Source organism: Lactuca saligna, chromosome 9 (assembly GCF_052625555.1).
Source record: "Lactuca saligna cultivar CGN05327 chromosome 9, ASM5262555v1, whole genome shotgun sequence".
Classification (NCBI taxonomy): domain Eukaryota; kingdom Viridiplantae; phylum Streptophyta; class Magnoliopsida; order Asterales; family Asteraceae; genus Lactuca; species Lactuca saligna.
In genome coordinates this window covers 73,095,213-73,114,494 of record NC_136425.1, presented here as the reverse complement: position 1 = coordinate 73,114,494, position 19,282 = coordinate 73,095,213, and the positions used below count along the sequence as shown (strand labels likewise).

Genomic DNA, 19,282 nt, shown 5'->3' with positions numbered 1-19,282 from the left:
CTCAGAAGCTTTAACAGTAACACGTAAACGTCCAACAATTTGTTATTGGATTTCAGAGAAGATTAGATATCGAGAGACATTTGAACAAGAAAAATGTAAATTTGGACTTGGAGAATTAAACGAAGAATTTGTTAATGAACAAGATGAAGGAGATACATATCTCGAAGAAAGTGATTCTGATAAAGATGAAGATCATTCTGTTGAGGTAATTAGTTTGAACATGTTAAGAATATATGATTGCATTAAATTCTAATCATACTTCTTTTTATTACATAGGCATATGAATCAAAAATATCTAAAATGCTTAATAGTTTCGAGAGGATGAAGGAAAAGCTGAATTCAAAGCTCAATAATGCGATAACAAAGTTCCCTGAAAAGGAAAGTTTTAGGATTTTTGAAGAAAAGATGACAAATATAATTGGTGAAGAAAAAACAGAAGGCATAACTATTTTTGAATTTCCAAGTAATCAAACTGGATTTGAAGGAATCAATTTGACACCAATAATGGGTCAAAAAAACAAATGATCAAAAAGAAAATGAAGATGATGAAGGAAATCATGAAGAAGAAAATGATAATGATGGAAGCCAACCGGAAGTGGATTACTTGCTTGATTCAAATGAAGCAGGGAATGAAGGAATAAATAATGATGGAGATAAGAATCAAAAAGAAGGTGAAACTGAAGTAAAAGGGAAAGATGGAAAGAACAATGAAAATGACAATGATGAAGAGAAAAAAGATGATGATGCTGAAGAAACAAATAATCATGAAGAGACTATTCAACAAACTGAAAATGAAAATTTGTTGGATAAAGTTGTTGACAACATTGTGGACAATGTCCTTTGAATTCAAATTTCAAGTTTAAATAGTCAAGAAGATGAAATCTGGAATGACCCTGAAATGAAAACTATTTTGGATAATATTGATATAGGTAAATTTTGTCTTACTTTTATTTTAAAAAAATCTTACTTTTATTTTTAAAAATATATAAAAATATTGATACACAATAACAATTTTGTTTATTAAATTTTGACCAGGGTCACCAATGAGTACAAGTAAAACTAATACTCTTGCAGAAAAGAAAATATCAGAAGGTGTACACGAACAAGGAATAAAAGTTGAAAAAACAAAGGGAGATGATACATGTAAATGAATGATTTAAAATATATTAAAATATTTATATTGATTTTTTTAATAACATTGTTTATTCATAAGTGAATAATACACTATATAAATGAATAAAAAATAAAAAATATTCATATATGATGTATATGTTTCAGGCAAGGAAAACTCTGAAGATAGAAATAAAGGAGGAAAAGAAGCTAAGAACACGAAAGATGGAGGTGAAGATAAACATATAAAAACTGAGAAACGAAATGCAGAAGATAAAGGTAAATAGCTGAATCACTAATAAATAAATATAATAAGTTTTATTATTCACAAATAAATAACGCAATATAAAAAAAATTAATATTTCTTATTCATAAATAATGGTATGCATTACTTATTCATAAATGAATACATTACTTATTCACATATAAATTACTTAATTAAAGTTTTTTATCTTTCAGGAAAGAAAAAGTCAGAAAATGAAAACAAGAAAGGAGAAAAATGTGAAAAAACAAAAGGAAATAAAGGAGGTAACAATTTGGATAAACATTTCAAAATATAAACTTAAATATTATAATTAACTTACAACTATTTATATGATAAATCTCCTGGCATGCAGATACTCATCCAAGCTTTAGTCTAGGTCTCATTCAAAATTCAGATCAAACTTCAAGTACAAAATCTAATGAATCTTCACCTAAAAAAACACTTAAAAAAAACAAATCAAAGAGGACCATCAGAAGGTTGTTATCAGATTAGCAAAGAAAAATGTTCTTAATCCAAATCCAATCTATGTATCAATTCCTACTGAAGTAGGACCATCAAAGCATGATCTGGATCAACGAAGAGAGTAGAAGCTTGCTGATGCTTTCAAATCACCTTTCAAATGCAAAATAACAGACACAAAACCCAAACTGACACATCAGGAGAGTATTGTCTGTGAATGGTTGTTCAACTTACAAGGCAATACATTGTAAGTAACTTTATTTTATATACATTCATATATGATTATTATATAGATAATAATCTATGATATTTTGATTATATATTTGCGGAGATGTAGTTGTCCAGACAAAATATGGTCAGATAACAGAAAGAGCAGTTATGGAAAGTCTATATGCAAACACAGAGATTTTTAGAGAAGTTTTAGACACTTGGTCTGATTTACTTAACCACCAAGAACTGGAAAGAGATTTTGGAAATTCACCATACAGACTCTTCTTGAAAGTTGGAGTTTCTGTAAGTTTATGTTCTAACCTTAATTCCTTCCTTATTGATAAATGAATACACCAATATGATGTATTATTTTATGAATATTATATTTTTTTCAACTGAAATTCACATATGATTATACAAATATGATGTATTCTTTAACATATATATATATATATATATATATATATATATATATATATATATTCAACTGAAATTCACATATGATTATATTGGTTACAGACTGCTTATCTAACTTCAACATTGTCTGATGAAAGAAAGTATGAAAAAATCAAGGAGAACTTTCATGATAGTACCAATGGGTACAAAAAATCTTGAACTAAAAAGATATTAACATGGTAGTTAATTAAAGTTGTTTTTTATATATATTTTATCAACAAAATACTTACCATTATATACATAAAAACAGGTATTCTTTCTAGTTGTTAGAAGTGCTCACATTTTTGTGATTGTTTTCAACTTAAAGAAACCATCAATTGAAATTCTAGACAATAGTGCAGTTGAGGGGGATTATGAAGGAAATACGGAGTAATATTGAAACCTTTGGTATGTACTCAATTCACAACAACATAAAAGAACCAATTTATTACATATCTAACTTTTATTTTATTTAATGATCAAAAAAATTTGTTTGTGAGATACTTTAAAGAAATAAACCATCCAAGAGCAAATGCAATCTCAAAAGAAAGTATCAAACCCCAACGACTTAAAATGTCATGGAGAACAGTTAAAAACAAAGTTGATTGTGGGGTCTTTGCAATGAGACATATGGAGACCTATATGGGACAACCACTCTCAAAGTGGAAACCTGGTCTTCATAAAGAAAGTGCAGTTCAACAAACTACTTTAGAGAAGCTCAGGTAAAGATATGCACACATAATGCTAACTTCTGAAATTAACATGTTGCAGGCTAAGGTGTTGGATCTTGCTGAAAAATATCAAAAAGTTGAATTCAAAGTGCGTACTGATCATGCATACAAGGCTATGAAAATAATTCAAAAAAGGTTAAAAGAATATTGATGATTGCTTGTGAAGATGAAAGAATGTTGAAGTGTGATACTATAGAATAGTTTGTGTTGAAGGTGAATGGATTTGAAGTACATGTAAGATGATTTTGCGAAACTAGTTTTAATGGTTTGTTAAATGTTATTGAACATCGTTTTAATATTTTATGAAATGCTTATGAACAACTTTTATTATCTTGTGTTGAATGATTATGTAATAGAAACAACTTCGCTTATTTTTGTCAGTTTTTTATATTTAAATATTTTCAAAGTTTATTTATGTTTATTCATAAATGAATACGAATATGATATATTAATTTATGATTAAATTATGAGTAATATGTCAGCATAACAAAGTACATATATGAATATAACAAATTTTAGATATGAATATAACTAACTTATTAGTAGAAACAAGTTTTCTTATTTATGTCATTTTTTTATATTCAAATATTTTCGAAATTTATTTTTATTTATTTATAAATGAATACGAATATGATATATTCATTTATGAATATGTTCAAATTAATATGTTAGTATAACAAAGTTCAGATATTAACATAAAAAAGTTTAGATATGAATATTACTTATTTATTAGTATAACAAATTTCACATATTTGTATTCATTTATGAATAATTAACAATATCAATATAACTTATTTTATAATAATTTAAAAAACAAATATCAACATATCAATTTACCATATCAATATAAATGTGTATTATTCATACATGAATATTATTTTTTTATTGTTTTTATCCGCATCTATTCATAATGAATAAAACCAAAAAAACATTAAAAAAAAAACTAAAAAATCCCTACCTGTCTTTTGCTGATTTAGCAGCTCCAACTCTTTCTGGACAAGTACGTAAATTGTGTGGAACTCGTTTTTCACATCCTAAACACATTCTATGTTCTTTTTTAGAATTTTCATATGCTACTTCACCTGCACCTGAAATTCTTTTCTTGATTCCAGAACCTTTATTGCTTTGAACTTCAGGAACATGAATATTAATCTAATTTGGAATAGGAATAGTAACACCCAAAAGCTTGCATACGACTTCACCATCTATCTTGCTTTTCAATCCAGGAGAAATATAATCACTCTCAAATTCCTTCAACAACATTTGTTGTTTCTCAGCAAACAAAGCCAATCTCCTTTTGTCATCTCTTACAATATCCAAACATGATTCAAAACTATAATATGAATCATTGACTAGCTTTACATTCTCACAATCACTTGAATCAGATTGAACAGAACTAAAACGATAATTTCTTGATATCACATCCTTTCTCCATCTCTTTAAAATGTACCTTTCAGGAATTTCTTTAACACCACATCTCATCATTATTGTAAAAGCATGTCTGCATAAAGCACCCATACGCTTAAAATGTTCACAACTGCAATTTATTTCTTTCTCTTCAGCTTTTATTTCAACCCGATACAAAAACAAAATTTACACATTTACATTCATATAAGAATACTCATATCAACACTTATATATTCATATATTCATATAATATTCATATATGAATATATGAATATTCTCATATTCATATATGAATATTATTACATTTTTCATAAAAAAAAAACTAGTAAAATTACCTTAAATTCATTTTTAAAATCACTTTTACTGTTGTTGTGTTGCACAATGTCAACTTCCCAACCATCTTCAATACCACATATGAGTATGTACAGAAAAAACATGCTTTATATATTTCTTTTTGCACCTCAAAAAATAATGTACTTGTATAAACCTTTGATGCTTGCAGTTCTATTTCTCGAGGTGTTTGCATTTTATATGATGTTTTCTTTGATGCTTTATCAAGCTCTCGTTGAGTATTCCTTTGCTTTTGAATGGCAGTGTCGTAATTCATCATGAAATTCAAAAGTAAGTTCCTACTTTCTGAGTATGTATTAAAGAATGAATTCATACTCTCTGACCTCGATGTAGTCTTCATCAAACCACACATTGGAATATCACTAAAATATCCAGGTATCCATGAATCACGTAATGTAAACTTGTCTTTAAACCATCTTGTGTCTTCAAGATTGAATTCCTTCATAAGCAAACCCCACTTCGCCTCAAAAACATCAGGTTTCATATTAATGTCCTAAACAAGCTTCGAAATCATTTTTCTAAAGTCTGTGTTCGTAAATAAATCATCTGATATCTGTATTAAAACAAAAATATTCATAAATGAATAAATAATAATAAGTAAAATAACAATCAATATTCATAAATGAATATACTAATAAGTAATATATTTGAAATATATTAAAATAATACCTTTTTTCAACTTTTTCATTATATGCCACATACATAATCGGTGCTTTGAATTACGAAACACATTCTCAACAACTTGTTTTATTGCAGCATCTTGATCAGTTAAAACAAGTGTTGGTTCTTTCCCATGAGTAATAAGAAATGCTTTAAGCAACAAAGAGTAAGACTCAATGCTTTCATTACTTAGCAACCCAGATCCAACAGTAACCGATTTTTTATGATGGTCAATAGCAGTAAACAGAACAAAAACCATTCGATACCTAACTCACAAAAAAAAATGTTCATTAAAGTCAATTTTTGATGTATTAATAAGTGAATATAAAAATATTCATATATGAATAAGCTATAAACAAAAGTAGATAAAATAACTTACATGTTTGTTCAGAAAGTCACATCAAACGAGATAACATCACCAAATTCAACATAATATGCCTTCTCCATTTCATCAGCCCAAAACATCATCTTGACAATTAAACTCAAATGAGTAATTTGGATAGTGAGCTCAATGGTCATTCATTGTGTTTACTATCATTTGGGCATCTTTATAACCAATAACCCTGTTGATATCTCTCCTTAAATTTTTATAGTCAACTACTTTTGGCTTTACAAACTTATACCCACCTCTCAGACTTGCCCTCAACTTACGAGCCATAGTTGGACCTATTTTGATGTGGAAGCACGCACAATAAACTCTTTTTCTGAATATGACATTTGTCTCGCCTTTTTTTTTTTTAAATCGCTTCTCTTCTCAAGTGGATGGTTGTGAAGTTCATCAAAGTGAAAAACTTTATAATCTGGAGTTCCATACACAGATTCAAATATAATCGTTGCTTGATAACTAATAGCTCTTGAATTTGAATTTCGTTTCCTCCTAACACCACTTGTACCTAATGTGTCACAAGATTTCTTTTTCTGTTTACCACCACGATTACATATAACATATTTCTTCTTTATAATCTTGTTATCAAACCTTGATTGTGTGCTCAGTCTAACATCAAAACCATCAATTTCAGCATACTCAGAATACATTTTGATAGCCAACTTTAATGATTTGAAGATTAAACCCTTAAATGGAATAAGTTGAACAAGTACATCTGGTTTATAGACATGCTCTTCAATTATATCATCACAATATTGCACATCATGTACTGAACTTGAAGATTCACCACCTAAAATAATAATGCATGAATAAAACAATAATATATATAAATACATGAAACTCATATATATAAAACAAAAAACATTCATATATGAATAAAACATTCATATATGAATACATAAACTTCATGAGGATTCAAAATATATAAAATAAAATATAACTTATTCATATATGAATAAAACGAAAAAAAATAATAAATTTGAAATTACAATTATCACACGTTTATTCATATATGAATAAGACAACAATTTATTCATATTAACATATTCATATGTAAATAAATGATAATCAACAAAATTAAAAACAACAAAATAATTCAATAACTGATACTTTCAAAAAAGAGTTCTCAACATCTTCTTCTTCACTCTCACTCATAGAAGAATACAAATCACCATCAATAACACTAGAATTCGACATAATACACCAAACGATCTATATAAATAAACAAAAACAATTTTAATATCGAATATATCTCACAAAAAAAGTCGTAAAGATGAAAACCTGGATAATTTCGAATATATCTCACCTCAACGTACAAAATATCTGAAAGAAACTTAAATCATATATGATCAGATGATGTAATTAAACAATCTCTCTTAGTACAGAGCGTAAAAAACTACAACGATATATCCGATTAAAAATTAAATCAGCTCCGATTTGAAATAAATATCTCAAACTACTTAACAAAAATCCGATGAAATAACTCCAATACATATTCGAAACTTGATAATCTTGATAATCTTGATAATGAACTCCGATGAAACAACTCCAAAACGAAGATAATAAGTGTAATTCCAAACAAATTATAAAAAGCAATAATCTTGATATTGAACTCCGATCTATCCGATTCAAACGATATATATACCTGATCAAATCAGAAACTGAATACGAAGTAGAAAACTGAAACACAAATGCGAAACTTCACGATTAATGGAATGAATTTGTATAATTGCTAACGAGTTATATAAAGAAAATAATCTTGATAATGAATTTCTCATATCCGATTCAAATGAGTTAAATATATCATCAAATTGAAAACTGATAATAACAAACAGGTAAGTTCTATACAAAAAAGTTGCTAATTTACAAATATACCCTTAATGAAAATGAACATACGCATTTTTTTTTAATTTGAACATGTTAAAAAAAATCATCCTTACGTTCTCAAGCATACTAATACTTTTATCGATTTAAAAGCTAGCGAGCCGAAGTTTATAATGTTTATCGATTTAAAAGCTAGTGAGTCGAAGTTTATAATGTTTCGCACTTTCGCTGTGTACCAAGAATTGTGAAATGTAGGCGTCTTCATACAAACTCCAAGTCATCACACACATTTTCCTTTACGACATGAATTCACCATACAATATTCTAATACTTTTACGAAAATATTTGTCATGTAAAAACACTTTTCGCTTTAATATTATAAACACTTTTAATATACTCTTTAAACACACATCTAGCCATATACATATAAGAGTTACATATATGTTCTAATCACGTACCACTACCAATATAATTAAAAGAAGTTATTATCTCTCTTAGTATTTGATTTATATATAATTTTGATTTTTTTTTTTTTTTTTTGGATTGGTGATCAAATAGTCAGTACTTGTCTAAAATGATATTACAATTATGAAAAATATAATATTACAATTTCCGTCAAACATTCTAACTCTGCCTACTTAAGAAAAACAAAACAAAACCTAATCGAGATGAAACCAATGAATTTCTCCCCCCAACAAAGGGACCATATTAAATATATATATCTATACTTTATAACAATTTCTGTAGAGAAAAACAAGACTTCTATTTTTTTTTTTTCCTTAAGACAAATATTTGGGTTGTTTTCCCTAGCTCCTACTACCTATAAATATATATTACTAAAATATTCTTCTTTTTTTTTTCGGGTCAAAATCGGTCATCTGCAAGTAGTGTCCACATTAGACAATACTTGTTTGAGTTTCTCATAAGTCATGAATACAATCCCAATGCTGGGGACCACCTTGTAATATTCGGGCAATATTCCTCTGTATATGCCACGTAGACCTTCTGCCCGAATTATCTGCCCGAACGTACCAAAAATACCTGTATTGTAAACACGCGCCCGACCCCCTGCCCCTTCCAACTGCATCCGCCTCCTCACCAGATCCAGTGGAAATGTTACTGTAATAAATCGTTAAATTGTTTGTAGATATAAACAAATAAAGTTGAAAGTAAAAAGGAACAAGGATAAACTAGTAAATACTATTGTAATACACAAATAGTGAATGCAAGTTGAAAGTAGAGAGGAAAAAAAGAAGAGTACTTATAATACTCGTATACTATTTCCATTATTCTAATTCTAAGCCTCTACACCTTCCTATCTAAGGTCATATCCTGAGTAATAGTCAACTCATTCAAGTCTAATCGCGAGTTAGCTGATTAGCTAGCTTATTTTTTGAGCATTTTTATATTGTCATGTTTGGCATGCCAAAAAATAGCTTATAAGCTAGCTTTTTAGGAGCTTTTTAAAATTTTTCCAAATATACCCTTAATTAATTATAAAAAAACATATCATTTTAAATGTTTGTTTATGTCATTTTACATATATATCAGCTAGTTTTACCAAACATCATTTTTTTAGCAGCTAGTTTTTCATATAACAACTAGTTTTTCAGCTATCAGCTAGTTTTTCAACTAACAGCTAACTTTTCAGCTACTACGCGAAACATAGCATTAACAGCAGACATTTGTCGTCTCGTATGTACATGACCGCACTACCATAATCTTGTTGATGGAAGCCATTCCCACTAATTTCTTCTGTACAGTGTGCGACAATATGTCCACCGCAACATCCTCATTTCCTCTCATGCTCATTTTTACTCGGCCAACATTCAGATCCATACAGCAACTAAATATCTTTAATAGTTATTTGGATGTTACATAAATTTTTGTAATAAATATGTTTTTTTTTTTTTTTCACTTTAACCTAATTAAGGGTATAAACTCAAAAGTTGACTTGAGTTGACTAACTCATAACAACCAAGTTTAACTTTGGAGAGGCAAGTAAAGTTAATTTAGAAATGACAAGTAAGTAGATTTGTTATCCCTACTTACTTACTGTTTTTGAAAAGGATTAACCCCAAGTGCCAACTCCATGGCTGGCTCTAAGGGAGAATCTTTATCTGGTTTACATATTTACTGCCTCGAAACCTGCTTCTCTGCACCAAAAGCATCGAAGACAGCTACAGGCATTATTAACCTCTTTTTTTTTTTTTATAAAAAAAAAAAACATCAATACATTTTTTAAAAACAACACTATTACATCCTATAATATCACTCTTCTTTTTTCAATGCACACCAAAACTACATTCCCATATAGTAAATGCTCAATCCCATCTTCTTCAATCAAGAAAAGAAAAAAGAGAAATATCTCACATACTTCATTTAAAAGTCAACATAACTATTAACTATTAACTAACCTGTTGATGATGCAATTCCTGAAAGACTCCCACAAGCCAGGCTCACCAGAACAGTAGAATCTTGTGGTCTGTTATCATAAAAAGTAAAATTAATATATATAATAATGTATAAAAGTATATAAAACTATAACTACCTTTGCATTTGCCAATAAGATCTTGTGGTGTCATAAACTGAAAAGCTAATTGCAAGGTTTGGGCCAACACCCTGTAAAGCCATTTATGAAGTCAGATAAAAGGGAACAATAATAGCAAATAAAGGAATGAACTTTATTACCAATAGACAAGCACCAAGTCCTTTATAGAGGCCAAAAATCCCCTCTTCCCTGCTAATGGTGCGTAAAGCATGCCATATACCTCTATAATATAAAACATTTCTCTACAAGATTTTAAAAAGATCAACAATTTTGGAATTAGGACATGAAAAAAGATAATTCCCATTTGCCAGTTAATATGATTCATGATTTATCAAAATCCTACCTGTGCTGAAAGGCGAGTTCTTACAAGATCCAAAGGGTATGTAACAGAAGCAGCAGTAATACCAGCTAAACCACCACCTGCAAGGCGTATACACAAGTCTGCACTTATGTTTGTTCCATTGCTCTCAACTCCCATGAACATTTGTAGTAGCTGTAGAATCGAAAACCAAAGAAAACATTATAAAATCAAATTAAAATGTACATGTGACTACAGAATTTCAGCAAAGAACGTTTGTACCAACATTCTTGTAGCGTTCAAATGCGTAGAAACTGATGGAGGAGTAAGGTAGACGATGAGCGATTGTCACTAAGTTCCCTTTCCAGAATGCACGAAATCCTTCTTCATTGACTATTCGTGTAGCTTCACGCCATATACTGGCTTTTCTTAAGGTAGAAGCATCGGAATGCATACCTTGCACCTGTAGAATCGAGGAATTCCAGCTTCAGATTACTTATGGTCTAACTCCAATATGATTGATTTTCGATTTCCAATATATTTCCCAAATCAATCAACTATAAGTCTCAGGTCACTGATTGAAGTGTATGAAATACACAAATTAAGAAGGATGTAAAAGAAAACCTGAAAAAGTATAGTGAGGCGAGCTAGAGGTGCAGTGCAGGTTTTGCTAACGGCTCCGGCGACACCACCGGCTATGAGCTGAGACACCGTCCCTACCTGAGATTGCTGCTGTTGCACCGGCCTCTGGTGATGCGTTACCAGTTTACGAGCGGGTCCACCGCCTTCCACCACCCCCACCGTCGCTTCCGTTTGCATATTTAATCTGAGAGTTCATCCCAAAGGATATATATAAAGTTATTAGTGAATGAATCGAAGAAAAAACCGAAAATGTTACAGCTAATTTTGGATAAAACAGGCGCGTACTTGAGATCTGTCTGTAAAATTACAAAACCCTAGCAGATGACGATCTTGCTTCTCCGATGAATCACGAAGCTTGGGTTTGAAAAGGTTTCAACTTGTTGGCTAATTGTTGTAGCTTATCCAGCTTTAGAACTTGATAATGGCGTATGAATGGCTGTTGACGATAACTCCTAATCGGCGTTGGAGAGCACCAAGCAATACCCCCATTTCATCTCCTAAAAAAGATTGTACTTTGATTACGTAGCTGAAAAGGAAATAAAGGTCGGTTATTTCAATATATTATTTTCTCTTTTAGTATGATTTTAGCATTTAGGTTATTTTTATCACGTTTAAAATTAAAACTTAGATTATGTCTTCGAGATATTTATATTGAAATGTTTGGTAAATAAAAGAATCATAATTTTTTATTAATAAAGTTTAGTTATGGGCATATAACGAATGAAAATACAAACCGATAATAAGAATCATATATAAATTTATTAAGTTTATTTAGTTTTCTTTTAAGATCATATATAATTTTACTAGCTGAAAGATCCATGTATCACATGAGTTTATTAAAAAAAATTAAATAAAAAATATGAACAATTTGAAAAGTTGGAATTTATAAGAAAAATTTTGAATTATTAAAATTAATGAGGTTTTAATATATTGAATATATTAAATATATAAACCATTTCTAATAAATATCTTATATATATTACGTTACATATTAAATGTGAAATTTTAATTTAAAAAAATGAAAATTAAAATAAAATAACAAATGTAAAATATAAATTATAAAAATTCTAGAAAATATCATATGTTCAAATAAAGGAAAAGAAAACATATTACAAAAAGTTTTTTATTTATTAGATAGGATTAACTATAGAAGAACTTTATTTTCTATAAGTTTTTTATATTATTTTATGTATTTTAATTATTTTTATCGATTAATAATCAATTTTTTTAAATTAGTGTGTCTGGTATAACTTTAATATTTATGTTTTGATATGATTGTGATATTTAAGTTTTAAAAGGAAACCTTATATATGTTTATATATGTATGTAATTCAAGCTTAAAAGGCTGACTATATATACATTTTACTGTATTTTGTATACTTATTTTTATTTTGAAACATTTATTTGTATACAAGTGGCTTTAGTTTATATTTTATCAACATGTAATTAAAAAATAAATAGGTTGAACAAATGACCACGAAGTGCGAGATATGCTACATACATTGATTGTTAATAAAGCGGTGCTCGAATTTTTAACTTGAAATATTCATCATATTAATCTGCTTCACCTTTGTACTTTCGGTGTGAGTGTGATGTAGGGAAAGAGTTTAAGTAGAGATTAGGAGTTAGGTGGTCTCATGACTCACCTTTTTTTTTATAATTTATATAGAAAAAAATATTATGATCAAATTTTAAAAAATTTCAAGATCTGCCTTATATAAGTTGGACGAAAAAAAAAACAACAAATATATAATTTATAAACAGTAGAAATAGAAGACATTATATATATATATATATATATATATATATATATATATATATATATATATATATATATATATATATATATATATATATATATGGTGGCAGTTCGCACATCAATTCCAAAAAAAAAATTATATTGTGTTTTCCATTTTTGTAAATCTAAGTTGGTTTTAATAAACAAAAAAATCAATAAATGACCGATTTGGTCTTGGTCAGTTTTATATATGTTATACCGATTATTTTTATAGTTGAATCCGATTTTTTTCTTTTTTGAATTGGTTTGTTAAACCCGACTAAAAAAACTATATGGTTTTCTATTTTATATTTTGTTTGGTGAGTTCATATAAAATATATATTTGTATGCTTAAAACATGTAATCCATTAATGCAAAAATTAGACAATGTTATGATAACGGATATTTTGTAATTGTATTTTGTATATAATTATTTAAAAGCTCTAAGGAAAACAAAAATGTTTATATGTTATCCAACCCAATCCATTTTAGATGACTAAAAGTTGTTGTGTGGACTTAAATTTGTTATAATTATACAAATTTTGCTGCATACAAATTGCTTTGATGATTTATAGATGACAAATCACATGGAAATGCTACATATTCTAGACTAGTTTTAGTTTATAGATCATATTTTCAAAATCAATACATTTGTGGTCTATATTTTTGAGAAGCAATTATTTAAAAATTATATTGTCAAAAGAGAAATTATTTGAAATTTACATATTGTTCTATAGGAATTCCAACAAAGGGTCCGAACAGTAATTTTCACGTGTCATAAAAAAAAGACAAAGTAAAGAAAAGGGCAGAGAGAGTTTTGGGACCATCTTTTTTTTCTCTTTAAGAGTAATTAAATATATTTCCAGTTGGTAAAGAATATCTCTACTTGTGGCTTCGGAATATTCTTTCAACTCTTATAATACATTTGTAATGTACGTATTTTGTTTGTGACTAAATTATATCACATGTCACTGGAATTTCAGCGTTTTAAATGTGTAATCAACTTGAATATAAGTCAAAAGATGTTGCCAACTTTCTAATAGCTAATAGGTTTTTTTTTTTTTTTTTTTTTTTTTTTTTTTTTTTTTTTTTTTTTTTCTAAGATGAAAAAATACAATTGATCGCAAAGTACTAGCCTTTTTGTAAATTATAATATTATCGTATTTTCATTTAGAGTATTAACATTTTAAACTTTGGTGTTTTACCATGGTATGGGGATGTAATTTTTTATTATTAAAAAAAAAAAGATGAGAGAATTTCATCCGGTAGTCATTGTAGGTAAATGAGATCCAATAGTTCATCGATGTAAAAATAATAGATTTATTTAATTTTTATAACATTCTATCTTCATTTGTTTCCAGTAGGCTGGAAGGAGTGGCCTACAACCCTCACTCGCTAAGCCCTCGACAAAAGCTCGCTACCACACCTTGACCATGCGCCAAGAACCTACACTAAGATGGGCACGTTGGTTGCTTGGCGAGAAGAAAGAGTAAGACTGGTGGTCCTAGCCGATTATATCAGCTTCATGTGCTTGTAATTTTAGCTTAACAACTTGTACCATTTTATAGTTTATTTTATATAAATCGTTAAATAAATATTAAGAAAAAAAATGTTTTACCTTTTAAACACTTCCTCACTCCATATCATCATATTAAGCTTATGTATCCATAAAATTATGACGTGACAATGTTTTAACACGTGTTATCACATGTTATCACTCCATCCATCCTTATATATGATGGGTTTTAGCCATAAGAACTTTCCTATGTGCGCATGCAAAACCCTAATGCTTGGATCTAGGCTTTCTAACTAAACATGCTTTGAATCCAAGACTTATAATGGCTAATTAGGTTAAATAACAACATAGAAACAGATCTAGAATCATACCTTTGGATTCCTTGTTGATCTTGTTGTCTTGGAGCTTCTAGAGTCACAAATGTCACTCCTCTAATGGCTTACAAACACCAATAGCAAGCAAGATGATTTAGGAGAGAGGAGAGGGGAGGAATTCGGCCAGAGTATCTTTACTTTATCTGGTGTTTTGAATTCCCTCACCCCTAGGGTCTATTTATACTTGTAGACTCCTTAAGGGTTACAACCTAAACCCTAATTGGATAACTTAGACTTTAAGTTGATCCATATCATTTCCTTGATAACCCTATGGACGATTTTGGCTTATCCAAGCCCTAGAAATCGTCCATCCTATCTAGGATAAGGATTTATAGTCTAAAGTGTAACTATCAAACAATTGACAGTTTATACCCTCTTATTTAATTAATCTCTTTAAGTCACCAAATTAATTCCAATTAATCTGACTTATATTAATCAAATAACCATATATTATTCCTTATAATATTTACTCTCTCTTAACAAATCATCCATCAAGTTGCTATGGTGAAGGCAACCCAAAAGGACCATGCACAACCGGATCAAATACTTGCCTAATATAGTTGCAGCCTTAGACACTATTCCAACAGTCTCCCACTTGGATAAGTCTAGTAACTATACAAGTATAATTCGGTTTGCAAACGTAGCTCTCAAAGACGCTGTCAACTCTGATCTAATCAATCTTGTCCTTTAGATAAGGGATCGTACAGTCCTCTGTTAAATATCATGCTGACAATCCTATGGAATGGTTAGTCAAGCAATTGATTTCTCGATCTCCGATTTATTTGATATAGAACTTAATCAAACACATCAATTCAGTTCTGACCGGGCCCGACACATAAGACAAATCAAATCATCGAGTGGCCAAGATATCTCTTCTACCCTCTTAGGATAAAATTTACAGATAAACTTCGACTTATATGCATTTACTTATTCATTAACCAACTATACACAACAATGCGTTTTATAACAACGAGTTACTGATGCGTTTTCGCATTATTAATGTACAATCAATTAACAAATAATAAACCGTATATCTAGGTTTTAAGACTATATGATATTATCGTCTTGCGATCACCTTTTATATCGTATTCCATAAGGTGATTCCAGCAAGCGCGGGTTTATTCCAATGCTCAAAACCAGTTCATAAGCACTCATGAACGTTGCAGCAACCCTTGCTATGTCTAACACCATTTAGACATTCTACACACCAATTCATGACAATCTTCATTCATATCTACTCCCAACATATGAATGATTGTGGATCATTTGAATAATTCGATTATTCCTAATAAACTCAATTATTCTGGAAGCCAAAACATGCAAAGTGAAACAATAGTTAAACAATTAGCATGTGACAGTAACTTTACTCATAAATAAAACTCCTTTATTTAATCATCAAATGTTAATTACATTTATCTATTATATGTTTCTAATACTATCTAATCTATACTAATATCATCCTTCAGCCCAATACTCCTAGCATGCTGCAAGTGCTTAACCCTACTCAGTCCCTTCGTAAGCGGATCTGCTGGGTTATCTTCTGATGATATCCTCTTCACTACGAGTTGTCCTTCTTCTACACGATGTCTAATGAAGTGATATTTTCTGTCGATATGTCGAGATCTACCATGATCCCTCAGTTCCTTGGTCAAGGCAACCGCACCTTCGTTATCACAGAAAATCTCCATGGGCTCCTTTATGGCCGGCACAACTCCAAGATCACCAATGAAGTTCTTTAGCCATATTGCCTCCTTCGACGCTTCGCTCGCTGCGATGTACTCTGATTCGCACGTTGAATCAGCTACGATTTCCTGCTTGGAACTTTTCCATGTCACTGCTCCTCCAGTTAGGGTAAAGACCCAGCCCGACTGCGAACGATAGTTGTCCCTGTCGGTCTGAAAGCTGGCGTCACTATACCCTCGCACCTTCAAGTCATCACTCCCTCCAAGGACTAAGAACCATTCTTTCGTCCTCCGAAGGTACTTAAGGATGTTCTTCACCGCAATCCAATGTGCTTTGCCAGGGTTCCCTTGATATCTGCTAACCATGCTCAAAGCGAAGGCTACATCAGGGCGAGTACAAGTCATAGCGTACATGATTGAGCCAACTACGGAAGCGTATGGTACTCGGCTCATTTCTGCTATCTCAGCTTCGGTACTCGGACTTTGAGTCTTACTCAACTTAGCATTTCCTTGTATCGGTAATTCTCCCTTCTTTGAGTTTTCCATACTAAAACGTTTTAGTACCTTCTCTAAGTAAGTATTCTGACTAAGTCCAATTAGTCTCTTACTTCTTTCTCTTACTATCCTTATTCCCAAAATGTAAGAAGCCTCTCCGAGGTCCTTCATAGCGAAACATTTCCCGAGCCAGGACTTGACTTCCTGCAGAGTCGGGACGTCGTTTCCTATGAGTAATATGTCATCAACATATAGAACGAGGAAGCTTACTATACTCCTACTGGCTTTGACATATACACAAGATTCGTCTTCGCTTCGTACAAATCCAAACTCTTTGACTTTCTCATCGAAGCAAAGATTCCATCTGCGAGATGCTTGCTTAAGTCCATAAATGGACTTTTCAAGCTTACACACTCTATTCGGATGCTTCGGATCCACAAACCCCTCTGGCTGAGCCATGTAAACATCCTCAGCCAACTTTCCATTAAGGAAAGCGGTCTTGACATCCATTTGCTAAATCTCATAATCATGAAATGCGGCAATTGCTAGCATCACTCTAATAGATTTAATCTTCGCAACTGGTGAGAAGGTCTCATCATAGTCAACTCCGGGAGTTTGAGTAAAGCCCTTCGCGACCAATCGTGCCCTATATGTGTGTACGTTCCCATCCACATCGGTCTTCTTTTTGAAGATCCATTTGCACCCAACGGTCTTACGTTCGGGCACACAATCAACCAAATTCCAAACTTGGTTATCATACATGGATTGGATCTCGCTATCCATTGCCTCTTTCCATTTCGCAGACTCCGGGCCTGCCATGGCTTCCTTATAGCTATCAGGTTCATCAAGATTTACTAGTGTACCATCACTAATATACGTGTCCCCTTCGGTAGTAATATGAAAACCATAAAACTGGGGTTGAACTCTAAATCTATCGGAACGTCTAAGAGGTAAGGATTCGTCAATCGGTTCAACCGGAGTTTCCTCCTCGGGTTGAATGCCAGCGGTAGAGGTTCCTTCATCTATTGATTCTTGAATCTCTTCAAGTTCGATTTGCCTCCCACTGTCTCCTTGGCTTATGAGTTCTCGCTCTCGGAAAACTCCTCTCCTCGCAACAAAGACAACATTGTCTTTCGGTCTATAGAAGAGATATCCAAAGGATGTTTGCGGGTAGCTGATGAAAATACATCGCTCACTTCGAGGTTCAAGCTTGTTATGAGTATCTCGTCTTACGAAAGCCTCGCAACCCCAAACCTTGATATGTGCCAACGAGGGAGCTTTCCCTGTCCACATCTCGTGAGGTGTTTTGGCAACCTTCTTAGTAGGAACTCGGTTAAGGATATGGGCGGCAGTCTCTAAGGCATACCCCCAAAAGAAGATAGGTAGTGAAGCACGACTCATCATAGAGCGAACCATATCCAATAAGGTTCGATTACGCCTTTCTGCCACACCATTCAACTGCGGTGTCCTAGGAGGCGTCAATTGCGAAACTATTCCACACTCCTTGAGATAATCGTGGAATTCAAGACTTAGGTACTCTCCTCCTCGATCGGATCGAAGCATCTTGATATTCCTGCCCAATTGATTCTCCACTTCATTCTTGAACTCTTTGAACTTTTCAAAGGTGTCTGACTTTTGCTTGATTAAGTAGATATACCCATATCTACTATAGTCATCGGTAAAAGTCACATAGAAGCGGTTCCCATCCTTCGTGGTTGATCTAAAGGGTCCACATACATCGGTATGTATTAGGTCCAATAGCCCCTCACCCCTTGCACAAGTACTCGTGAAGGGTGACTTAGTCATCTTTCCAAGTAAACAAGACTCGCATGTGTCATCTTCTCTAAGGTCGAATGATTCCAACACTCCATCCTTTTGGAGTTGTGCTATGCGTTTCTTGTTGACATGTCCAAGACGACAATGCCACAAGGATGCTTTATCCATACTAGTGGAAGAATCAATATTCAAAACATCATTTCCTAAGTTATCAACAATCATAACAGTTTCATATATTCCATTACATGGTATAGCTTCAAAGTAAAAGACACCATTTAGATAAGCCAAAATAGAACCATTCTCATTATTAAAAGAAAATCTAAATCCTTGTCTA

The 19,282-nt window shown here is 31.3% G+C and overlaps 2 protein-coding genes across 2 annotated transcripts; both read right to left on the bottom strand.

Moving 5' to 3' along the window:
* Positions 1 to 4,101: 4,101 nt before the first annotated feature.
* LOC145016485 (protein FAR-RED IMPAIRED RESPONSE 1-like) lies at positions 4,102 to 5,452 on the bottom strand. The gene is made up of 5 exons (XM_078974788.1): positions 5,105 to 5,452; positions 4,953 to 5,017; positions 4,405 to 4,711; positions 4,169 to 4,362; positions 4,102 to 4,111 (listed from the first exon to the last, which is right to left on the bottom strand). The coding sequence occupies exons 1-5, from the start codon at positions 5,450 to 5,452 to the stop codon at positions 4,102 to 4,104; spliced, it is 924 nt and encodes a 307-aa protein (XP_078830914.1).
* Positions 5,453 to 8,402: 2,950 nt separating this feature from the next.
* On the bottom strand, positions 8,403 to 11,842 carry LOC145017208 (uncharacterized). Its single transcript, XM_078975273.1, has 8 exons — positions 11,614 to 11,842; positions 11,311 to 11,512; positions 10,973 to 11,149; positions 10,732 to 10,881; positions 10,529 to 10,630; positions 10,389 to 10,459; positions 10,255 to 10,322; positions 8,403 to 8,956 (listed from the first exon to the last, which is right to left on the bottom strand). The coding sequence occupies exons 2-8, from the start codon at positions 11,503 to 11,505 to the stop codon at positions 8,712 to 8,714; spliced, it is 1,008 nt and encodes a 335-aa protein (XP_078831399.1). The 5' UTR covers positions 11,506 to 11,512; positions 11,614 to 11,842; the 3' UTR covers positions 8,403 to 8,711.
* Between the last annotated feature and the right edge of the window lie 7,440 nt (positions 11,843 to 19,282).